Genomic DNA, 25,230 nt, shown 5'->3' with positions numbered 1-25,230 from the left:
AGCGAAGTAATAGTGCCACTGTATTCTGCCTTGGAGGACTGTGTCCATCCATCCATCATTTTATTTGCATTCCAAATTTCCATAGCCATAACCATGCTCAAGACTGCTTACAACATGGGGGGGGATCAAAATTGCAAATGTAACAAAACTAGCTATGAAGAAGCAAACCGTCAAAAAGTACACAACCAAACTGAACATAAATCATAAAATCTAAAAAAAAATATGAAAGATTAATATCAATAATGGCAACCCTCCTCCACCACGAACAATACCCCAGCCCAGTTCTGAGCAGTACAGTTTAAGAAATATATTTACAAGCTGGAATGTGCATGGAGGAGGGCAACCAAGATGATCAGGGGTCTGGAAACAAAGCCTTATGAGGAACAGTTGAGGGAGTTAGGTATGTTTAGCCTGGAGAAGAGAAGACTAAGGGGTTATGGCGGCCATTTTCAAATGTCCTTCCTTGGAGGTTTTTTAAACAGGTTGGATGGGCATATCTTACTGGGAAGATATCAGAAAACCTATAAGATATTGATGGTTTTAATTATTAAGCAAATCAAATGAGATGGGAATATAATTAATCAAATAAGATGGGAAGGAGAACTGGGATGGCTTATTTTAGAGAAGCAAGGGAATAAGATTTGTAGCTGGGTGCATAGTTCTTCACTAAGTTTATCAAGTACAAAGGCACAATATAAGTCATTGTTGAGATGGTATTTGACACCTGCAAGACTAAATAGGATATATTCAGTAAATCAATTTAAATGCTAGAAACATACAGTGTGGAATGCACATTTGTTGCCTATGTGGTGGGCTTGCCTGAGTGCAGCTATCACTGACATAATAGGGACTATATTGAGGCCCACTCCAATGCTGGTTTTATTCAGTGTAATTTAAGATGATATGGGGAATAAATTGAAACTATTATTTATGTGTTCTGTTGATAGCAGACAATATACTGTGGGCTAGGAAATGGAAGACTCAAGAAGCTCACTTTGAGTGGGATTGGTTAATAACATGTCTGGAGTTGGCAGAGTTAGTTTAAAAGAGGGAAGGAAGTTTTGTAGAAGGTTGATTTCTCTGGAAGAATAAGCTTTTTACTTGCATTTTGAAACATAAAATATGGATATAGTAAGGCTTTGTCAAGGAAGGCTGATGCTAATATTTGAGCTGGGACTAAAACCTGAATCTCTATGGTCTTCAGATACATTCTTGCTGCTAAACAACACTGAAAAGTTTGTTTACAATGATTATTTTTAGGGCACATACTTGACAAATTTCTTTCCCCTTGTGGCTGCTGGGTGGTTTCTGTTTGTTTTTTTAGTCTTTTAGACTGGAAGCCCAAGGGCAAACTCTCCTGGTTTAGTCAATGCAATCTCCTACAAGCATGAACGAAGTCTCCACCTTTGTAAGACACCGCATCTACAAGCATGAATCTCCCCTGAATATTCCAGACTCTCTTGGCCCTTAGATAAAAGAGGCATCTCTGTGAAACAATGTGACAACTGACTCAATTCTGATGTTGTTCACCTCCCTTTTTGCTTCCCCCTACAGAAAAAAGACCTTGCTGATCCCTTCAATGATGAGGAAAAGGAGAGGCATAAAGCAGAGGCGCTTGCCAGGAAGCTTGAAGAGAAATATGTACGTTTCTTCATTGTGGCTATATACCAGAATAAAGTCTTGGTTTTAGCTTTCTTCATAGAAATGTTGTCTTTAATACCAGGGTGATTCTTGTGTTTATATTCATGTTAGGAGTGTGTATACAACTAAGAACTGCTATGGTAATTACTATGGACTGGTGCCTGATAAAGTGATGTGTGCAGCACCCAGTATTCAGGGAATATGAATATTTACATCTCTCCCTTCCTTCAAAAAGCTCATGGCTGTGTGCATGGTTCTCCCCTATCCATTTTATCTTCACAACAATCCTACTGGATAGGCTGAGATAAGGTATAATGGATAGTCGAAAGTTACCTAGTGATCTTCAGGCTGGTTTGTTTGGGCTGTGGGATATGGGAATTCAGGTCCAGGCTTCCACATCTGCCTTTGCCACCAGCAGGAGGTTCTGCAGGTGGCAGATTTAGCAGTGGAAGTGTATTTGATCCACTGGATCAAAGAGCTTATATGTATGGTTGCAATTGGGGGGGGGGAACCAATGGCTAAAATGTTTCTATTTGGAATAAAGTTAAATTGATATTTTAATCTACTCCTTGACAATACCTGATGGATGCTTATTTTTATATGTTTTATTACAAATATTATGTGTGTGTGTTTTAAATTCTATTTTTTCCTCTCTGATTATTTGTATGGGGTTACTGGGTTGTTGCTGTTATTGTTTTTATTTTGATTATGTATTTTGTGATTTTATCCCTGAGACCTGTGGATATAGGGCAATATATAAATTTAATTAATAATAATAATAATAGCTTGCCTACTTCGGGGCCATTATGGGTAACCATCAGCCTTTCTTGTTTCAGGGTGGAAAGAAGCGCAGGAAAGATCGTGTCCAGGACCTGATAGATATGGGATATGGATACGATGAATCGGATTCTTTCATTGATAATTCTGAAGCAGTGAGTAGCAGTGGAGGGCTCTGGTTCCCAACAATAAAGCAGGTGATGAAGCTGTCTGCCCTAGCAGCAGTGGGTGCTCCATGTAGGGTGAACATCCAGGCCACATCTGCACAGAGACCTGGTTTGGAGGCTGTGTTTCCGGGTTCCAGAGCTATGTTGTTTTTCCTGTCTGCAGGTAGGGCTGGTAGTGTCCTCTTGTTTGACAGTGGAACGGTCTCCCTGGAATGGGGGTGTGGACTCTCCTTCCTTGGAGGTTTTAAAGCAAAGTTTAGACAGCCATCTGTCAGGGTTGCCTTAGCTGAGATTCCTGCATTGCAGGGGGTTAAACTAGATGACCTTTGGGGTACCTTCCAACTGATTCTGTGAAAGCCTGGAGAAACGCTACCAGTCAGTGTAGATGATACTGATCTCGATGGGCCAATGAAATGCCTTGGTGTAAGGCAGCATCTTATCTTCCTGTGATTTCTAGGTCATCTTCAGGTTCATTCTCCTGCATGTGCCTTTTACTCTGCAGACTCTTTGGGTCTTAAATATTGCAATTGCTGGGGGAAATAAATTAAACAATTCACATTATTAAACAGTTGCCATTTGGAACCCCTCCCCAACCTACTGCAAATTGCCCAATGATCGGTAGATCTTCCCGTCCTTGTTCTAGAGGACCCTAGGGCCTGGGTGCATGCTTAGAGCTTTTTCCCTTTCTTTTCTTCCTAGAAGACTGGATTTTAGCATACATGCCTGAAGGGGGGGAAAGGGTTTGGGAGTGGGAGCTGTTGCACCCAAAACAAAACAGGGAAAAGCAGGGCACAAAGCCAGGCATCATAGTCAGGGCAGTTAATAAAGACGAGGGAAGAGAAGTAAAGCTGTTGCCAAAATGTATTTCTGTACAAAATTATGCAACTGTAAGAATCTGGTGTTTTTGCATGTCCAAAGTGACTTCAAGGCCAATTCACTAGAAAAGTGAGCATGGTTTCATTGGGGTTCTTTCACATGTACACCCATCGGTTCTACAAGAATGCTGACTGATCTCTCCTCTTTGCCCCCAGTACGATGAGCTCGTTCCAGCATCTCTAACAACTAAGTATGGAGGCTTTTACATCAACTCTGGAACTCTACAGTTCCGCCAGGCTTCAGAGTCGGAGGATGACTTTATCAAAGAGAAAAAGAAGAAATCACCTAAGGTCTGGGAATAAGACGCTCTGGGTGCTTTCTTTTTTAAATAGAGCCTTCAATAAAGTGTGGTTTTTGTTGGCTGACAAAATGTGACTGCAGACGAAGGGGTCAGTGGGTGGATGTAATATTTTGTTACCTGAAAGAAGCTCAAAGGCTGAAATTATGTGTGTACTTACTTACCCCAAGCAAAGCAGAAAATATAAAAATAGTAGTTCAGCATAGAGGATATAAAGACCTTCAGTGCACTTTTGACAAGTCAGGAAGTAGATGGTTTATAATTTACTCTGCTTGCAGTTCATACTGTAAGCAGCACAGAGTTATCCCTTTAATGGAAGGTTATAGTGACTGAGGTCACCTCATAGCTAGTAGGCTTTCCCTCCCTTTAAAAAGAAATGAAAGTGCTACCTGTGGTTTATAGTTCATGGGTAGGAGGAAATCAATGGACTTACATTAGTCACGTCCATTAATTTGTTCAGAGTGTTTCTCCAGGTCCTATCTGCAATGTACATTTAAAGCAATTTATTACTTTAAATAGTCATAGCTTCCCCCAAAGTATCATGGGAATTGTTGCTTGTTAAGGGTGCTGAGAGAGCTACAGTTCCCAGAGTGGTTTAACAATCAATCCCTCTTTTCAGAGAACTTCGGGAATTAAAGCTCTGGAATGGGAATAGTGTTCTCCAAATCGCTTTCAGCACCCTTAACAGTTCATAGGATGTCTTGTGAGAAGCCATGGCTGCTTAAAGTTGTAGTGCTTTAAATGTATAGTGCAGATGGGGCCTTAGTTGGATCCAACTCACTAATTGCATTTTCTGGGTGACTTCATTGAATCTAGTAACTGAAAGAGATGAGGAATCTTCTCTTAGTCTTTGCATGATTCCAAACTGTTGTTCTAGTATTAGGGGCTGCCTGAGAAAGTGTTTTGCAGCCCTCTTTGGGCTTGGAGACTATCCTTAACAACCTTAGATCTTCCTTGCCCTTAGAGATGCTTCATCTTTTTGTTTTACCATCATGGAGAGTTAATCACTTGTTAGCAAGCATGTTCATGAATGACTACATGTCTGAGCAGCACCTTTCTCTCTTTTCATAAAGGTGCTGCTCAGGCATGTAAATCCATCCATGAACACTCTTGCTAACAAGTGATTAAATCACTTAGTGTCTTCTTAGGTGCTACGTAATGACAATTGTTAAAATTATTTAATTCCCAGAAACGAAAATTAAAAGAAGGAGGTGAGAAGATGAAGAAAAAGAAGAAAGATGATTCTTATGAGAAAGAAAAGAAATCTAAAAAATCTAAGTTTCCCAAAACTGGGTAAGTTAGCTATTTGTATTAAAGTGCTTTTTAAAATAGACAGGTATCATCTTTCTCCTAGATGAAACTTATTTTGTGGACTTTAAAAAGGAAACACTAGGGGGGGGGGGAATTAAGCCTTGGAGTGTGATACCTAAATTAGGCTCAAATCCCTCTTTTTGCCACCAATTTTCCAGATTTGTATTAATCAAATCTCTGTCATAAACAAATCAGGAAGGTTGTGAGGGTGAGCAATATAAGGATTATGAATTATTTTGCATGATGCAGAAATAAATGCTACAGATGATTTTAAAAATGAGTTGGCAAGAATTTATTTTGATACAGAGCTTGTTCAGATGACCCAGCAGCGAAAAGGAGTCAAGTGACTGGTCATAATTTCCTTTGTGATAGAACAGTAAAATGAATAATGATTCTAGAAGAAATGACTCTTAAGTTATTGACTTCCACAAATACACGTAGGTTCACGCAAATAACTTTATTTCACCTGTCCTCTAAAATAGCACAATAAAATCTTCCTCTTACCAATTTGCAGTTAGGACAGGATGTGTCACCTTATATAAGCTGCACTGCCTCAAGCATTGCTGAAGGTTGGAGAGTTTATATGATTTACTCACAGGCTGAAAGTCTCTGTGCACTTCCCTGCAAGTTCCATGGAACATAGTGTGACATCTGAAATAACACGTTTAGGATTCTACCATAACAATCAAATTAAAGTTCAGTGCTAGGGCACTGTTAGGTTGTAGGTGCTCAAATGGCTGGACGCCTTACTTCCCTCATATGTACCATGTTTCCTTTATAGTTTCACAGCCCTGAATGCAAGCAAGGAGAAGAAGAAGAAGAAATACTCTGGAGCCCCAAGTTACAAGGAAATGCTGAAGAAGTTTCAAAAGGAAAAGGAAGCTCAGAAGAAGCGGGACGATGAGCCAAAGCTTATTGTCCCTTCTCTGGCTGAAACTCCAACACCACGGGAAGTGGAAAGCCTGCCCGATCCGCTCCTATCTTTCTTTGGCCACAGCAGTGACAATGAGCTCCTTCAAGCTGCCTCAGCCATGGACTCCCTGACAGATCTTGATCTAGAACAGCTGTTCAATGAATCTCCAGAAGAAAGCCCTTTCCATGACATGGAAGATGGGAGTGACCCCCTTGGGATGGGTCTGGAGCAGGACATCAAGCAGCCTCTCTCGCTCCCTGAAGGACTTCCAGGATCACTGGAGAAGCGCATTGAGGAACTGACACAGGTAACAGCAGATCATACCGGATGTGGCAAGTGATGTCTCTTGCAGGGTAGACAATAGGTACAGTTCTTCAGGCTAGGAAGCAGCCTTAGGCAGAGTCAAGAACGCTGGTCCATCTAGCCCAGTCTTGTCTTCACTTCCTGGCCGTGGCTTTGCAGAGTTTTAGGCAGGGGTTTTTCTTTCCTTGGGGGTGCCAGGGATGGAAACTGACCTTTTGCATGCAAAGCATGTGATCTCCCCTATGGTTGCTGCTTGCTTCCATGTTTTGAAGTGGTTCTTTATGGAAAGTCAGTTTGAAATACGGTGCACACAGGACAGCAGTCAAGGACAGATAGCTGTCAGATTCTTGCTGTGGTCTGATGTGAGGTGGCATTATTCAGAGAAGTTGGGTTGTTAATGAGTGGCAACAGCCAAGCTGGCAGTCTAGAGCCCAACTGAGCTGGGTGCTTAGGCAGTTGTGAGGTGTGTGTTCACATAGTGCCATTCTGAGTTACTTATTGCATAGGTTTGTGGAGTAAGTGGTTGTACTGCTACACCTGTGGACTCTGGAGTATGGTTTGAGGTTTAGGTGGAGAGAATCTTTGTATTAGGGTTTCAATCTATAGCAGAGCTACCTCTGTTCTGGATTAACTATGCATGCCTGAAAAGGTTAATGCACCTGATTCCAGTAATGAGATATGGAATGATTTCCATAACTTTTTTTCCCTTAGAAAAAATCCTTAAAATGCATATTTGCATTGAAAATACCTTAAGACCCAACTGTACCCAAAAACATAATAATGAATGCATACATTGCCAATCTAATTGTGCAGTTTCAAAGTTATAATTAACTTTTTTCATATTGACTAAGAAGCATATAGTAAAAAAATTATCTCTCATGCACATACCCATTATATTGATTTGTGACTGGGAGTTGTTTGGGATGTGCATAAAATTAGAACCAAACGTATGCATATTCCAAGCCATTTAGCACATGGGAAAATTTTATAGTAAAATTGTATCCTTTCCCATTTTTCCTCCAAGAATGCAGAGGGCTTTTTGAGAAAAGGCACTTTTTGAAATTATATTCCTTGTTGAACCACAACCTGTTGCCTGAAAGGATGTTTGAGTCTGGAGTATCACATTACAATAAAATCTAGATAATCAATTAAATGCAGATGTTAAAACACAAAAGGCAAAAAGGCAACCCAAGCAGAAAGATTCCATGCTACTTCTGAAGATGTCCAGACTTTGGGGAACCTTCCAGAGCAGATTGGGGCTCGGGGTAGAGGTTAGGAGAAGGGGGAAGCTCCATTGCATTTGCTGGCATGATGTTGAAGCTCTCCCTCAGATTTTGGCCGTGTAGTGGAAATGAATCTTGGCTTCCAGAACTGCACGGGGAAAGTTCCAATGGAGGAATCAATTCTGACTCATTTCAATGTTAATATTGCTGCAGCTTTCTACAGCTTTGGGCATTAACCTAGTTAGGAGGAATTGGAGCACCTTTCCTATGAGGAAATGCTATGGGGCTGTGACTTCTGTAGAATATTCTGACTTCCCCCCTTCCCCCCTCCCCTTACACCTCCCACCCCCCCGCCCGGGTTGGCCCTTTTCCTGCATCTCTGGTTATTAACTATTCTGTGTTGGTCTTTTTGTGAACTCCAGGCTGCCAGGGTGGCTGAAGGAGAAGGCAAACACAAGTTCTTCAACCAAGAAATGAATAGCATATTGTTGGAGTAAGTCACTTTTCTCAAATGTACCATCCGTGCCCTGTGAGCTCAGAGAATGAAAGTGAGAGAATGGTGTTTGCATAAGGCAGATGTAGGCAGAAGGTACTAGTAGTTCTCTGGGTGATTTCCCATAGATTAGGAAAGGTTACTGTCTTCCAGCCATCAGCAATAGCAGCGACAATACGACTTCTTTCCTGCTGAAATCTGGCTGCCGAAATGAAAAACCCTTGGGGCATAACCAGGAATGGTCATGGCAAGGGCCAGAGGTGGTTTGCCTCATCTAGGGCACATCCAATGGGGGCCAGTTTGTGCCAGTTCAAGGTGCTGGGTCTTAAGCTTCCAAAGCTCTGCTTGACCTCAAATACTTGAGAGAACTATATCTACCATAGGTTTCGCTCCACATGTTCGGTCCTAATAGTGCAAGAGACTACTATATAAAAATGAGTGGCAACAGCCAAGGAAATCTGCCCATAGTCCATGGAAACTCTGGTTCAGATTAGCTTTTGACTTCTACATAATACATTCTTTAGACTTTGCCATTACTGTTTGCCACTAACTCCCCCCCCCCCCCCCCCCCGTTTTGATTTTTTTATATAATTTTTATTAATTTTTACATATTAGTTATCATTCATTCAACAAAACTTCACATTTTATACAATCTTTTTGGACTTCCTTCAGCCCCTCTGATGGTCTTCCGTTCTTATCACTTATTCTGCATTTCTTAAATTCCTATTGCTTTTAATTATCTTAACTAACAGTCCCCTCGTTACCTTTTTTTTGCAATATTCAAATAGTCCACCTTACAAAACTTCTCGCAAACCTACAAGCGTAATATGATCATCACAATTACTCTCCAAATAGTCCGTAAATTTATGTCAGTCTTCTGTGAATCTCTGGTCCCACAGATTTCGAATTCTTCCTGTTAATTTATCTAATTCTGCATAGTCCATCAGTTTCATCCTCCATTCTTTTGTTGGTAATTCTTCTTGTTTCCTATTTTGTGCCAATAATATTCTGATTCCCGCCCCCCTTGTTATTCTTGTTTCATTTGTTTTTAACCTTTAACCTTCTTTATTTAAATTTTAAATTGAAGCTTTTTTAAAGGGCCTTTGCAGTATTTTACTTTACCATGTTTTGCTTGGGCTCCCTTACTCTGCTGTCAAAGGGAGGGATTTGGATCAGAGCTAAATAGTTATGCCTTATTCTGCCCTCAGTATAGAGCTGCAAACTCGGGAGTTGAACAGCCAGGTCCGCTCAGGGGTGTATGCTCACCTGGCCTCCTTCCTGCCTTGCAACAAAGACACCCTGCTCAAACGTGCCCGCCGGCTTTACGCCTATGAACAGGTGAGTAGTCACATAAATGCAGTGCTACTAGTCAGTGTAAGCTAATTCCCTCCTGAGGCCCACATGCCAGTGGCGGATGGGTTCAGAGGCAAAAGTGGGTGGACCAATAAATGTTTTAACTTTGTACCCTAAGGCAGTTTTGTCTCACACATCAGCTGTCAAGCCAAACAAGCAAGAAGCATAATCAGAGTTCAAGGACATCCCTATCAGGTAAAAACAAGGAGGGTGTGTGGCCTAGGAAGAGTCCCAAGAGAAAGATAGGTTGTATTTGGCACCCAGGCCCCTGGTGTAAGTGATAGAGGTGTCAACCATAGAAAGAAATGTCCCATGTCATAAACTGGATTTGTGAACATCTCTTTTTGGGCTCAGTGGCTGCTCATGGAGAAAGGAATGTGTGTCTCTGAATTTCAATGATTTCGCCATTTCTAATAAGGGATAAAAGGTTTCCACATGAGGGCTGGCCTAGATTTCCCTTTCTTTAACCTTGCAAAAAACAAATTCTTGGTGATGAAAAGGGAATTTTATTTATTAAAAGCTTTTTTATACCTCTTTTCCAAATAGCCCAAAGTAATTCCTAACACATGAAAGAATAGAGCCAAACAAAACATGCTATAAATTTCACAAAATCAAAGAGCTACAGGTTAAAACAGGAGATGACCCAGGCCAGCCAAGTGCCCATCAGAAGAGAAGGGCCTTGCCACTCCACTGGGAATGTGATGAAGTAGCTTTCCAATTTTCTTTAGAACGTAGGTTCTATAATTTTGAAGCCATGTCTGAAAATATTTGGCTCCTAGCTCTTGCTGTCTGAACCTGCTCTAAATATTATCATTCATTTCATTTCTACACCGCTTTATATTTTTAAAGAAAGAATCTCCAAGCGGCTTACATTAAAATGTCAAATAAAAGAATCCAGAAGAAAGCAGTATAGAAGAAAGTCAAATATAAAGTATAACATTCAAAGCAGCATAATTATCAAGAAGTTAAATATGAAAGATGGATGGTAAGCAAACTACATCTGAAGTCTAGACCTCATTTAGAGGTTAGGCTTAGATGAGTAAGTAAGGGTTGTGCAAAAGGAGTGCTTTCCTCTCACAAACAATCTCACTGCCTGTATGGGCACAACCTAGCATGAATACTGGGTCAGAGTCCTTAACTCTTTGTTTTTCTGCAGGGAGGGCGGATGAAGGACCCTCTTCAGAAACTCAAGGAAGCCATTGGCAGGGCAATGCCAGAGCAGATGGCCAAATACCAGGAAGAGTGCCAAGCGCACACCCAGGCCAAGTTTGCAAAGTGCGTTTTCAACTTGTTTTTTGTTTTAGTCCCTGCATTCCACTCTGTGTACACCCGATGCTTATACTAGTGGGGAGGGGGAATATTTTAGAAGTGGATCCAATTATTTTAGAAGTGGATCCAATTACCATTCTGCACTTCAGTGTCCCTCTTCTCTTCTCCTCTCAGGATGTTAGAAGAGGAAAAGGACAAGGACCAGAGAGAACGGGTTTGTTCAGATGACGAGGAAGATGACGATAAAGGAGGAAAGCGGATCATGGGACCTCGGAAGAAGTTTCAGTGGATTGATGAAATCAGGTTGGCAAAGTCAGAGGAGACAAGACTGGGTTTTAGAGCCTTATTCTCTGGCTTCAGGGAAAATACACCTGTATCTGCTTTTCTGGGCATTACAGCTTTATTTGTTGCCGAGTTGGTTCAAAGGTACGGGGGCTGCAGTTTTCACCTAGATCTTGGTGTGTTTTGAATTTAAGACCCAGGGTGAGGTGTCTGGTATGAAGATGTCACCTGGCTTCAGCATTTTGGCCTTGTCGTTCATCTTGAATTTGAAGCCCAAGATTGCTGCTAGGTTTAGGACAGATCTGTTGTCTGGTTCATAGTGGTGTGTACACTATAGTCCAAATACAAGGGCTGAACTTATAAAGGCTGTGTTTAAAATAACCTTCCCAAACTGAATCAATTGAGGGCAGTCTACACGTGGGGTTGGGGGACATGGGGCAAAGAGTATTGTCTGGGTAACCTAGGTAAACTTCCTCCTCTAGGGATTTGCTCTGTCAGGCGGTGAAAATCAAGCTGGACGGGTATGACCGTGAAAAGAACAAGGCTCAGTCAATGGAGGATTATGTGAAGACTTTCCTGGATGCAGAAGTCAAGCCACTTTGGCCAAAGGGCTGGATGCAGTCCAGGTGAGAGGGAACAAGGCTGACTAATCACTATGTGCTGTAATTTAGACATAGCAGAGGCATCCCCAACATCCGAAAGGTACTCTAGGCCCCATCTCTGACCCTATTGGCTCTGTTCCACAACATCCTGAGGGACACAGGTTCCTCAGCCCTGCTTTCAATGTAGAGAAGGCAAGCCCACAATAATGGTCACTTTGAATATCAGGAAATGGCAGTTCAGCCATTTTATTGATACCTGTAGTTAGGGCTGTGCAATAAATTGCCATACCCTTGAATACCGGTATTGAAATAACATCGTGATAGTGTTTCAACAAGGCAATATACCCGTGAACAAAAGGTTGAAACGTGACAGCTTCAGAGGAGGTAGCCCAGCCAAACAGATACTTCACAGATACATTGCCGGCTTTGTTTGCTCTCTCCCTCTTCCCTCCTATAAGCCCTCACACAAACTAGGAAACTCTTTCAGCTTCACTGGTATGTTTCTTGCTACTTTCCTCAGTGAGAAGGTAGTCACATCTCTCCTTGCTTTGTTGTCCCTCCCCTCTCTGAGAAATAAGGATAGAAGCCTTTAGCTGCAGCCAGTTTTAATCCATAGCAAGCACACAAACCAACTCTTTCAGCAGAACTTCCTGCTCTCAAAACTCTGAGCTAATTATGCAGAGCCAGCTAACAATCCAGGAGCAACTCCCATGGCTAGGCTATCAAAGATCCAGGGGGAAAGTAAACAGGGAATTTAAACAGAGAACTGGAAAACACTTCTTCCTTTCTTCCCTTGCACCCACCCACCCTCACTGGTGGAAAAAAGGGGAGGAAGTGTGTTTATTTTCCCCATAAATAGCTTTCCTCCATACTAAAAAGGAAGGTTTAATTATTTATTTAAAGGAGACTATGTCTTTGCTTGCTTGCTTGCTTGCTTGCCCTCCCTTTGATACAAAGGGAGAGATTGATGGGATGAGGGCTTTTGCGGGGAGTGGGAGGCTTCTCTGTCAGGGGGAAATGGAGGGGAGAAGATTTAACTGGTTGCCTTCTGCTGAAATGGGAGGTTGGCTATTGTGTGAGAATGGTGCAGAGGGTGTTTGTCAGTAAGCAGTGCAAGCAAATGTGTGTCTACTCACAAGCAAGCCCTACTGAATTCAGTGGGGTTTACTCCCAGGAAAGTAGAAGTTTAGCTGAACTCAGTGGGGCTTATGCATGCATAGATTCCACTTAGACCTCTGAGTGGGGAAGCAGATGCAACTTTACTAGCGAATCACTTGAACTATTTTTAATTTAGTTGAAAATATAGTATATGGAAGTCATTTTTATTAAATCTACTACTTCCTTACATTGTAAAGCCCTCAACCGCCATGGGGAAGCGCAGCAAGGCCCCTCACCACTGTGGGGAGGTGCGGCAAAGCTCTCTGCCGCCCCAAGGAAGCGCAGCACACCATCCTCTGTGATGGGGCCCTCCACCGCTGTGGGGATTCCTGGTCAGGCCCTCTGCCTGCAGATAGGTGCAGTGAGGACCTCCTCCACCGTGGGTATTCCCAGTGAAGCCCTTGTCTTCCGTCCCCCGCGGGGCAGCCCTCAGCCACCATGGATATATATCATGATACATTGAGATATCATTATGTCTATTCGGTGATCTATTGTGATATTGAAAACCAGATATCACCCAGCCCTACCTGTAGTGTGAGTGTCAGTGGCATGACTGCGAGTAGAGCTTTTCATGCCACAGTGGGCCAGACAGCTGCATATGATGAAAGGAGACCTGCAAAAGAGGTTGCTCCAGATGTTTAACAGTCAAAGCAATTTTAGAAGTCTAAAGGGGTCTTCAGAAGGACAATATGCAGGGTTGCAGCATGTTTGCTGATGGCTCACTTGCTGCTCAAATTGGCCGTCGTCATCTTTGATTTACATACATGGTTTCTAACCCACAGCAAGTGCTGTCTGCATGTTTTTGTGTAACTTTTCTTTACAACAGTGGGGTCTAGAAACTTCCTTTTAAAAACAGAAAGATTCTGTTCTCGGGATTCTGCTAGAGGCACTAGGATCTTAAGCTTGAAAGGCTCATTTCTGCTGCTTGGAGATCTGATTCCCAATGGGTCTGGCTCAGCTTCCTCTCTCCTTTTTTCAGGACCCTCTTTAAAGAAAGCAGGCGAGTGCATGGTCACCTTACATCAATTCCGTGAGTATCTGCCCATGCTTGCAGTACAGGAAATCTGTCCTGTTATCCTGCTGTTTAGTCCTTGGTCACGTTTTGTCACTCAGATGGCAACTGTGCATGTGGATATTCTCCAGCATGGACAAACATGAACTTCTGCAGGGCCTTCTGCCTTATTGATGTTTTTTATTTGTGGATCAGACATGAGAAATGGTGGAATAGCACTGCCAGCACATCTTCAGTGGAATAGCAATGCTGGCAAAATCAGATAAAGGAACAATCTGGGATCAGTATGTGCTATACTGCACAGCAGCAGGCATCCTTGGCGAATGTACATGTGAAGCTGCCTTGTGCAGAGTCAGGTCACTGACCCACATGGCCTAGTACTGTCCGCTCTGACTGGCAGCAGCTTTCCCACTGATTCCCTGCCCCCTCCCAGCTATGTGAGATGCTTTTAACTGGAGATCCCACAATTTAAAGGTGGGACCTGGCACATGCCAACCAAGTCCTCTGCCACAGAACCACAGCTCATGTTTATATGTGTCTGCACCCCAAACACACACAACACTCCCCAAGGTTGTTCACCATTTGAGCACATGTCTCAATTGTAACTGGCCCCCAGGGATTGTTGTAGGCACTAGAAGGCTTAAGGTTCTCTAGCTAGCCTCCCCTGGCAGGTTACATCATGCTGACCTGGAAGTAAGATAATCTCTTCTCTTGCTTGTGTTTCCCTGCAGAACAAAGAAGAAAGTCATGGCGCCTCCAAAGGTGAAAGGAAAGGTGAGCAGTTATACTTGGGCTCCTATTAGCACTCTTCCCTGATTGCGTCTTCTTGGGACATATGAGAATACGGGGAAGATACAGTTGCTTCTTGTGTACATTGAAACAGCTCTCAAGGACCCACTCCTATGATTTGTGCCCTGAGTTTACATGGTGCTATTCTAGATTTGATTGTCAAAGCAATGTAAGCCCAGCTAGTTCCCTGCGATGATGGCCTTGGAGATGAACATTAGACTTTTAAATGTGTGTTTGGCAGGGGTAGGGGCAGACAACTAAGAAAAGTGAGGCCAAGGTCCAAGTGAACAAGATGAGTGTAAGCCACTAGTTAAAGGATGTTTAGGTACTGGCTTTGAAAGATTTGAGCCAAAAACTTCATGGAAAAGAGGTGTAGCAAATTGAGTAGGCTTTGTCCTGATAGAAGAACTGAAGTAGTCTCTACAGCATTCAGCACTACAGCTGCAGGAAGTATCATGTTCTAGGAAAATGCATGTCTAGCTGCATCCAAAGCTCTCTCCAGATGTTCATATTCCTGCATTGCTTTTAATTTTCCTGTTGAAATTGCACAACTCCGGAATGTATGGTATAAAGAACTCTGCCGCTTTTAACATAAAAGCAACCCCATTTTAATATTCTCTTCCTGGTAGCAATTGTCCCTTTGCACAGCATGTACACAGCTCCTTCTGTAATCCATTTTATCTAGAGCCTTTGGGCAAGTGATACTCCTTCAATTTAAAATGACTAAGAAAAAAATAGCTGGGCAAATAGCATTAAGCCTACAACCTGTCTAATCTCCCTTTCTGTCTTCCAGGAGTCGTCCTGTAAGCCAGATAAGAAGTTGCCCCTTCCTGTGCCCTTGATCCACACAAGCAGTGGAGTTACGCTTTCTCCAGAGTCGCAGGGAGTTGCAGTTGGCCTCAGCCCTCAGACCAGGGAACTCTTGGCCATGAGTTCAACCCCAACTCCCAGCAGCACAGCTGCTCCTCCCACTTTCAGCATGGACGACTCTCTGGATGAAGACTTGATCCACAATGCTGCCTCATCTTTGGAAGCTGTCTCCAAGGAACTGGCTGTTCTTAACAGCCGGACGGGGGGAAGCCCTGACTTCACCCTCCCCGCCACCCCAAAGGTGCCTTTGGAGAAACCCCCCGTTCAGACCACATTGGAAGAGAAGAGGAGCTTCTCCAAGCCAAGCCCCTCACCTGCCCCATCTCCAGCCGGCAGCTCTCTGCAGTCACCGCTCAACTTCCTGGCCGAACAGGCCTTGGCACTGGGCCAGTCTCCTCTGGACAAAAAGACTGAGAGCTCCAGCTACAGAGAACTCTCCTGCCAGGCTACCCCTGCAAAGACTCCGGATGCCCACCAGTCTAAGCCGAAGCATCACAGCCTGCCACGCACCGTTCATGGGCCCCAGACCTCGACCCCAGTCCAAACACCCCAGGTGAAGGTGTTCCCCCTGGGCTCCCAGCAGCAGAAAAACTTTTCCACATCCCCTCCCTTTGTCAAGCTGCAGGGTCCCAAGATCATCTCCCCTTTGCCCCAGCGGCCTCCTCTCCATCAGCAGGTGAAGACCCCCACCAAATCGCCCGGTTTCCATTCTTCTTCTTCCTCCTCCTCCTCCTCTTCGACCATCTCCCCAGGGTCTGGCAGCGCCCACAAGACCCCCAATTCCTCTTCTCTGACCCTGAGCTACACGGGAAAGCACCCCAGCACCCCTGGTTCCTTGGGGCAGTCGTTCAAGTCGCCTTTTGTGGCTTTGTCGCGTCACATGGCAGCTTCTTCCAGCGGCTCCACGTCCAGCATATCCACAAACCAAATCTCCTCCTCCACAGGGAACCTGCTCCCAGGCACATCGCTACCTTCACCTGGGCAGGCTCCCAGTCGCTTGTCTCCAAGTTCCATGGTGAAGAAGGCCCTGGTCTCCCAGAAGCTGACCCTGGTTGCTCCACCAGGGGGTCCGAACGTCAGTTCAAGCGGAGGGACGCAAGGAGTGGCCAAGTTGCTGACCTCTTCTTTGAAGCCCGCTGTAGTTAGCAGCACTGCAACCTCAACACCTGTGCCGGTAAGTGGTCCCTCCCAGAGGCCTGATGTCAGCTGACTACTGTAAGTTCCTTTTTCTTTTGCCCTGTGAACTTCCCTGTCTACCTTGATTTGGCTGCTGCTGCTACTCTTTAACTCACTGTTACCAACTCATGCCAGCAAGAGCCAGTGTGGCACAGTGGTGCAATGTGGTGCAACCTGGGAGATAAGGATTCAAATCCCCACTTGGCTACCAAGATCACTGGGTGACTTTGGGCCAGTCGCTTACCTGTCAGTCTCAGCCTGACCTACCTCATTGATTGGTGGCTAGGATAAAATAAAGGCAGAAGAACCATGTGTGCTGTCTTCAGCTCCTTGGGAGGAAAGGTGAGATGTAAATATAGCCAATAAATAAATGTCCTCTTTCATTCAGGAGACGTGTTGCAAGGCTGTCCACCCCCTCAAAATCTGGAAAGTGATTGCTAGAGCTTTGTGCCTGGCACAGTTCTGAGGGACCTGCTGCAGGTGGCATTGGGTGGGAGAAAACAGCTTCTCTTAGCTATCGGCAATAATTTCTGGAGGCAAGGGAACTTTCTTTCCTGGAAATTTTGAAACCCATCAATTGAATTCTGAGGTTGTGCATGAGCCTCTGTGTCACATGCTTCCATGACGGATGACAGTAGACCGTTTCTCTGCTCTTCTGATGGTTGCTTTCTTTCTCCTTCCCAGAAAGGAGCCAGCGGAGCAGTCCTGCTTACCAGTTCATCTTCCTTGAACGTCCTGTCTCCTGCTTACAAGCCCGGCAACCCGAAACTGCCAGCACCAGCCCTGAGTTCCACCCCGCTAGGAATTATCTCTCCAATCCATTCCTTCCCTCTTCATGTGATTTCCTTCAGCTCTGAATCATCCCCCAAGTCAGGGGTGTCGAAGGACGCCATTGTCACGGGACCGGCCCCGGGGACTTTCCATCATGGCCTTGGCCACAGTAAGTGTTTGAGAGGGAAATAGGGGCCCGCACTCCAGGGAAACAGCCGTTGTGAGCCCTGGAGGGCTTAATTTGGCCCTCAGGCCAGAGTTTCCACACCCATGCGTTTAATGGTCTGGGCCTACCAGGGTATGGGAAGGCCCACTTGCTTCCATGTGAAGCTGCCCGATCCTTGAGGTCTTCCTCAATGGCTCAGCTCAGGGTGCCTCTTAGGATGGGGTAGCCTACCAGGAAGAGGTAGCCTTTCCTTTGGTGGTGGAACTGCCTCCTATTCCTCATCAGCTATTGCCTGTGCCTGCATTTAGGTGTCAGGTAAAACAGGCTTGTCTGTTCAGTCACTCAGTAGCTTTGAATGTACTGGATCAACATAATCTGCTGGTTTTTTATTTGCTAGATGTCTATGCCTTTGTTGTATTATAGTGTAATTTTGGAGCTCGTGTTGTGAGCCGACTTGGAAGCTACAGTTGTGCTGTGGAGTGTAAATAATTTTAAAGAAAAATGTGGGAAATGGGAAAGCAGCAGGAATGGCTTGCCCTGGGCAAGAGTAGAGATCCGACTGCCCCTGTGACCTATTCCATGATGGCTTGGTATGTGTGAATGGAGCCCTTGCCGTCACAAATCTATATTTTATATCCCTCACATTGCCCTGGATCAGTTGCTTTTCAGTAGAGTCAGTTCATGCATTGGACTGACAGTAATGCACAGGGATTATTAACCCACTCTTGGTTTGCAGGGGCTCCTCTGAAAGTCAAGCTCCACAACCAGCACTGGTTGGACAAGCCAGGTTTCTTTCCTCTTTTCCCCAACAAGTCTCAGCTCGAACTGAATTGTGCTTTGTAGCCCATCAGTTGAACTAGTTCCACCTGATTGTTGGCTGCAGAACTTGACAGACATTGGGGAGGGAGGGGCCGCTCTTCTTCATTAGAATCCACCAGCAGACATCTTCTTCTCTGCTTGTTTCTGTCTTCAACATACATTTGTTTCTCCTTTATTCCATCCTCCTCCTCCTTTTTCTCTCCTTTCTTTCTCTTTCTCTCCTCTTCCCCATTTTCTAGGTCTTTTGGCTGGCTTGCCCTCCAGCCTGCGCCAGGCAGCGCCCCTCCCACTCTCAGTGCTGCCTGCCCATTTAGCACACAGCCTGCCAGGTAACTCCTCTGCTGCTGCTGCTGTTGTTGTTTGTCTTCTGCACTCGTGAGTCACCCCGCAGGTGCCCTCCTGCTTTGCAGCAAGAGAGCTGCCACCCTTGCCATTGACTCCAGGTTCACAACTCCCGTGGCTTAGGAAACCTCTGTAAAGCCCAGGATGCTCTAATGCCATCCATTTCTTTTATTTTGTAAGGAACATATTTTATTCCCATTTCAAACAATTTTATTTCAGGAGAAAGATATGAAAATATTTATTGAAGCTGTGCTGGAACACAGGAAGCTTAAATAACCCTTCCCCTTAAATATTAGGAAGCTGTCTTAAACAGAATCAGATCATTGGTCTGTCTAGCTCAGTACTGTCTGCACTGACTGGCCATGGCTCTCCCAGGTTTCAGGCAGGGTTCTCCCCCCACCCCTGCCTGAAGATGCCAGGATTGAACCCGAGGTCTTCTGCATGCAAGGTAGATGCTCTGCCACCAAACTACATACAGCTGCTTTCTCAGAAAAGCCCCAGGTTACAATTTTACCCCCCCCCCCAGGCCTTTCTTTCTGTGAAACACTCACATGTGGATTAACTGTTGCCCACAAGGCACAAATACAGGGCTGGGCTGGCTTTTAACATGGGTGGCTACCCCATGGCTTGTCTGCTGTATGTGGCCCCCAAGATATTTTCAGTGGCCCATGGAGAACTCGCAACATTTGACACTTTGACACAGGTGGGGGACCTAGTTTCCACAGGTCTTGCAATCTTGCCTCAATGAGAGTTTTAAATGTTTTCAAAGGATTTACTTTAAGTGTTCCTCAAACGTCCACCTTGTTTTTGAGCTGCAAACGTCTGTGTTCACTGGGCTTCTTGAGCCCTCATCAATCCTAATGTCTTTATTTCCGGTAACACTGACGCTCTAACTGCCAAAGGGGAGCTGGTCTTGACTGATCAGTCCCAAGAGCTGTTGAAAGCCTTGCAGCATTAAGTGGGACGAAGCATCACAGCTGCACTTTAACCCAGCGGTAAATTGAGTGGTGAGCACTAAATGAGCTAGCGGGGAGCAGAAACAGAGAGGAAAGAAAGAGGGGGAGTTCTTCATGACGGGGAAAGGGAGTAATTAATGTGGAGGTCAATAAAGTAACTTAGGGAGTGGGAGCATAAATTGTTTCATTTGAGAATGATTTCTAAGGAAATGAATGGAGAGGAAGCAAGAAGGTTGGTGTAGGAAGTTCTTCAAGTAGGCTTTAATGTTTTTAGTTGGAAGACAAGAAATTAAATTTGTGGGTAGGGAGAGGAAGAAGGAAGCATTAATTCCATTAATAATAGTTCCTTACATGCTGGTTGTGGCCTCCACCTTACGTATCACTGATATATTTCTTTTTTAAAAAAAGAAAGAAAGAAATACAAATAAGGTTTCTCTTTTTCTCCCATTCCCATTTTGGCATGTATCCCTTGGAGGATTGGCTGTGGCTCAGTGCAGCCCTCTGCTCGGAAAAGGTTCAGCAACCTGTTTTCTAAAGCCTTGAAACAAGACATGGATGCTCCTGGCTGCACTAGGTGTTTAGAGGAACTATATGGCAGTTGGCAGCCTCTTGTTAAACTTTCAACATAGAAGTCACTTGGGGATGTGTTTTTTCCCCATTTAGGAGGTCGTTTCTGTAGGTTGCCCAATCTCTCTGAAAGTACAGAACATGGTGCCATGGCAACTTGGTTGCTTCCCCTGCCCCCCTCCCTGCTAATTAATTTATTGCTTGTTTTTATTGCAAAGTTGTTGCTAATAACTTGTGGTGATGCTGCTGCTGCTATTTCTGTTTGTTGCGGAGGGGGGTTGTGCTGCTGTGTTGTGTATCCTAAACGTAATTTTAAATTGCGATGTTTTAATTGATTTGGATCTTGTGGAGAACATAGGAAGCTGCCTTCGTTCACAGTCAGACCATTGGTCTACACTGGCGGGCAGAGGCTCTTCAAAGTTTCAGGAGAAGTTGGTGATTGAAGCTGGAACTTTCTGCATGCAAAGCAGATGCCCTGCTAATGAGCTCCAAACCTTCATTCACTGCCTTGGGTATCTGACATACTCAGAGTGTAAAAATAGCATTTACATTGCTTAGGAACACTTCACTGCATAGTAACAATACTTCAGATAACAGCACAGAGTGCAGTTATTATTAGCTTTTCTTCAAAAGCTCAAAACACTCAGGGTGGCTGAATTTCAGCGAATCCTTAGCCAGGCCTTGAGGAACTTCCTCAAGTAGCGGGGTTGCTACTTTGTTGTTTTTTACTCGGAGTAAAAATATTCCTCTCTTGGAAGATCCACATTCAGGAACCCTTTCCGAAAGGAAATCCACCTCATTGCTTTCCAGTGGCCAGGGGAATAGCATGTATTGGTGCAGGAGCTTTTGAGGTCTCCTGGATGCAATTGGATGGGTAGATAGCTGAAGCTTTGTAAGCTGACCTTGAGGAAACATTCTTTGGAATATGTTCCAGAGCCGGGGTAGGTGAACTGTGCCCCCCTAGATGTTCCAGGACCCTAACTCCCACCATCCCTGACTATAAGCCTTGCTGGCTGGGGTTGATGAAAATTTGAGTCCAGCAACCTCCATCCCTCCTCCAGAGGATGGGTTTTGCTGTCTTGCTTGAGGTCTACAGGCTGAACTTTGCAAGTCTGCATCACACAGAGTGCTGTGCCAAATAGCAACCTGCAAAGGAGCTGCCACAGGGAGAAAACTCTTTTTGCCTCCGCTGCTGTGCTTTTGTCTTAGTCTACACCTATAGTGCAACATGGTCATAGAATGGAATGTTAGTGCTTGGCACATTTAAATTTTATTTTTTAAAGCATTTATTGAAGAGGGGTTGTAGCCTCCCTGTTGTGTGAAAGGGTTTGCTTTTACTTAGCACAGTATGCCATTCATTCACCTGTATAAGGAGTACAGTGCATTGTAACATCCTGGAACTCTACAGATTTTGTCACCACATTTTGCTGCATGTTTAAGACAAATCATCCATAACTCATCAGTACTTGATTACACTAGTGATGCACTATTGTGAACCAGGCTTACTCACCAACCATACGTGATATCAAGAAGAGTCTTGGGTGTGTTTTTGCCTGCCCACAAGACCAAGGATGAGAGAGAACTTAGCTAGGGGAACCTAAACCTTTGTTGTGCACATTCATTAGAGCATGGGAACATGGGTACCATGTTTTCCTTCTTCCCTCCTATCCGTCTTCCTCTTCTTTGGTCCCTATCAAATGCTTGAGAAAGCCTTACTGTCCCATGATGCAGTACAAAGGACAGCAAGGCCCAAGCTGTAATCATTTGAGGATCCAATTCTGTTTACAGAACTTCAGTTTTTCAGTCACAGGTTTTTTTCCAGACTGCAGTGATCATCCCTTCCTGTCTGTCAATGTCTCTATTAATTAAACTCTTTAGTAGCTTATGGCTAGTAACACTTGCTAATCATTTGGTAAACTAAATGTTTGGAGTTTCCATTGCTGGGGCGGGGACAGTAACAGTTCTTCTTTTGCATCTCTTTCAGATACATCTCAGCTGCATGGTAAAGGGTCCAATGTACAGCCACGGAAATTGTGACAGTTCGAAAGTTGAGGACATGACAAGCCCTGATAGGGACTTGCAGAATGAAGCCACGGACGCAAGGTGCCCTTTCTCCCCACCCCTGTTCCTTTTTGAATGGAGTTGATCTGGAGGTTCCTTCCCTGTTTGGACCAGTCCCTTTCCACAGGGATCTGTGCCTCGCACTAAGAAAGGAAGCACTTAACTGGTGCCGTTCTGGCAGCTGCCCTGGCTTCACATACTTCAGGCACCTGAGTGGGAGGGAGAGATGCAGGCAGGGCTCTAGAAGCTGAGCACGACAACCCAAGCCCTTCTTGTCACATACCTCTGAATCCAGTTGTTTCTCACTCCTTGATTTTCCAGTGGACTATGTGAAGGTGCTTGAACATTCCTGCTTTGGGTTTAGCTAATCAAAGAGTGACAGTCACAAGTGGTTCCTCCCCCCGCCCTTTATGGTACCTGTAATAAAGCTATGCTGACGTCAACCAAGAAGACCCACCTTCCTCTGTGGCATCTTTTGTAAAGTCAATCAGCTCATTGGTCTTCTCAGAAGGACAGAGACTTGTGAGGCCTTGAGATGCATTCATGAACATTGGCATTCTGATCTTTTTGTGTTGCTTCTCTGCCTTTTATTTTCTGGTATGGTCAATCCTGCCCTCTTCCCTGCCCTGTCATTACCACTGAATGCATAGGATTGGACAAGTCCCCTTTCTTTCCCAGCATGTCATTGTGTATAGCAAAGCCGTAATTCCAGTGCCTTTTATGGTGGAGCAAGAGTGCAAAACATTTCAAGCTCTTTTTGTGTGGGCTCTCTCTTTTGTTGTTGTTTCCCCCCCTCAAAAATTCTTAGCTGTATTTAAGATGTGTTGGGCTTTATTTGAAAAGAGCTTTTTTTCTGGAGTTATACACTACTTTCTGGACTTGACCTTGTGGAGTTGCCTAGTGCCAAGCAGAGTACAAAATAGATATTGATCAGTAGGTGTGGAGTATGTGGACCTGAGTTTCCCCAAAAGCAGGGATGGGGAACCTGTAGTCTACCTGAAGATGATGGACTGCAAACCCATCGTTCATGACCATTGGCTATCCTGGTTGGGGCTGATGGAAGTGGGAGGGCCACAGATACACCATCCCTGCCCTAAAGCTGTTTTCCCCGGGCTCAGATTTCAGCAGGTGTTCTGTAAGCAAGGTGAGATCTAGAGCTCTACTTTTGCTCTACTGGAGTTCTGCATACTGGTGCACAGAGACATGGGTGTGTGGAGCTGGCCCTCTGTAGGACTACTGGGTTGCGGACCATTATCTATTTGGAGATGCTGTTCTAGCACCAGCATGATAATGGAACCATTGTATTCTGGTGACAGGGCAGTTCCCTCTGAGAACCTTTCCTGTGCAATCACTGGAAATTGGGCGTGACCCTCTTCATTTAAGAGCTTGCTCAGGCTTTGCTAAGAATCTTGGTGGCTAAGCTCTTTTGTGGAGGTCTGGGGAGTAGTGTAGGTTCATCAGGGCCAGCGCCAACCCCACCAGTGCTCTTTGCTGGAAAGTGAAAGTGGTTGTGCATCAGAGCTGTCATAAATATCTTGCTTTGAGGAGGTGACTGACAGCTCAGTTGGTCAGTGGGTAATTTGTGTAAGAGAACCAGGAAGGGGTGGGGGCTGAAGGACTAACTAAACCTTCCCCCTCTTCACTTGACCTTTTTGTCCCAGTATGCTGCTTGCCCTGGGGAGAAAAGAGGTTATGAAACACATTGCCACAAAGAGGGGCACATATGGCAATCCCTGTGAAAAGAGGCTTGCTGGAACAAGCAGCCTCTTCTGTTCCTGGAAGGCCATAGACTAGGTTCGGTCCAGTGGCTTGCAAACAAAAACTGTTCATAATAAACCACATGGCTCCTTAGGGTACTCCCTTCCCTTCAGAGCCCTACATTGGATGGTTCTTCCTTGGTATCAGAAAGCTCTTGATCCTCTAAGTGGTGTGAGCCCCGTTGTTTTTAAAAAAAGAGAAAGAAAATAAATCACAATGAGTTCTACTTGGATTATGACCAAATTTGGAGCCAACTTCATTCCTTCAACATGCCTGTTTTGAAGTCCAAGTAAATATGGACATAAACCCTAATTAATTTGTACATCTCCCCAACAAAATGAATTGGATTATGTCAAGCTTATTTATGAAAATATATCCATCATTTCCATGAGAAAGTAAGAATAATAAAAACTCTAGGTTGTAGTAAAAGAGCCAAAGACCAAATGTTAAGGTTGCCAGTTTTGAAGCACAGAAGTTTGTAATAGATGGGCTTGTTTTTTGTTTTTGCTTTTTTCTGGCCAGGCCTCAATCCTGCTGGGTGCTAATTACCTCTTGTGAGAACTGTTTTATCATTTCGACAGGATTGAGGCCTTCTTGAGCTACTTGCAATTCCCCTCTTGTTTCTCTCCCTTGAAAGCTTCTGTTGTCAAAAGCTACCTGTGCATTTGCAGTGGCTGGAGCAGAAACTTCTTGTTTTAGAAAGAAATCTCATGAAGCCTCTTGCCTCAGGGAAATGTTATTTCTTCCCCCTCCTCCTTCCCCGCCTTTTCTTTTGCATTGAACAGTGAGAGAACTTAATCAAACAGAGCCATGGCAGGGCAGGGTCTATCAGCGTTTGGTTGGGACAAGAACAAGAGCACTGGGGTCTCTCTCTCTCTCTCTCTCTGCCTTGGCTTTGACCCTTTTGGGAGATTTTTGTTTATGGTGGGCATGTGCACCACCAGATGGCACTTAAAAACTTAGAAAAGCAGCTTCTTTGAGTGTGGGAAGAGCTGCAATTTATTTTTGTGTGTGTTGTGGGTGGGTGGGTGGGTGGGGGCAGGGGCCTTTCTAGGTAATGAGGAAGATGGAGGAGACGTTTAAAATGGCTAATCTTGTATACAGCAGCTGAATAAAATTGTTTTCCAGTTTCCAAATTGCTGTTTTCATTCTCTTTATTTTCAAAGAAAAGGCAAAGAGGTGACCATAACTCAGTGGCAGAGCAGCCGTTTTGCATGCAGAAAGTCTGTGGGTCAATTGTTGGCACCTCCAAGCAGGGTGGGGAAAAGACTCTTGTC

The 25,230-nt window shown here is 44.4% G+C and overlaps 1 protein-coding gene across 3 annotated transcripts in view; it reads left to right on the top strand.

Annotated features, from left to right (window-relative positions):
• The window catches only part of UBN1 (ubinuclein 1), a 29,265-nt gene extending 4,176 nt beyond the window's left edge, over positions 1-25,089 (top strand). For 2 of the 3 annotated variants that reach the window (XM_083710818.1, XM_083710819.1), the window contains exons 3-18: positions 1,555-1,641; positions 2,478-2,573; positions 3,617-3,751; positions 4,949-5,052; positions 5,852-6,290; positions 7,932-8,002; positions 9,211-9,340; positions 10,512-10,630; positions 10,799-10,927; positions 11,389-11,532; positions 13,646-13,696; positions 14,410-14,452; positions 15,261-16,511; positions 17,198-17,453; positions 18,509-18,598; positions 22,119-25,089. In XM_083710818.1, coding sequence (XP_083566944.1) covers positions 1,555-1,641; positions 2,478-2,573; positions 3,617-3,751; positions 4,949-5,052; positions 5,852-6,290; positions 7,932-8,002; positions 9,211-9,340; positions 10,512-10,630; positions 10,799-10,927; positions 11,389-11,532; positions 13,646-13,696; positions 14,410-14,452; positions 15,261-16,511; positions 17,198-17,453; positions 18,509-18,598; positions 22,119-22,171 — 3,198 coding nt within the window. In that variant the 3' untranslated portion in view covers positions 22,172-25,089. The remainder of the gene's footprint in view (positions 1-1,554; positions 1,642-2,477; positions 2,574-3,616; positions 3,752-4,948; positions 5,053-5,851; positions 6,291-7,931; positions 8,003-9,210; positions 9,341-10,511; positions 10,631-10,798; positions 10,928-11,388; positions 11,533-13,645; positions 13,697-14,409; positions 14,453-15,260; positions 16,512-17,197; positions 17,454-18,508; positions 18,599-22,118) is intronic. The other variant, XM_083710820.1, reaches the window with a different exon arrangement.
• The last annotated feature ends 141 nt before the right edge of the window (positions 25,090-25,230 follow it).

This window comes from Podarcis gaigeae, assembly GCF_964106915.1.
Source record: "Podarcis gaigeae genome assembly, chromosome: 14".
Classification (NCBI taxonomy): Eukaryota; Metazoa; Chordata; class Lepidosauria; order Squamata; family Lacertidae; genus Podarcis; species Podarcis gaigeae.
Note: the sequence above shows the minus strand (reverse complement) of the source record. Positions and strands in the feature narration are given on the sequence as shown.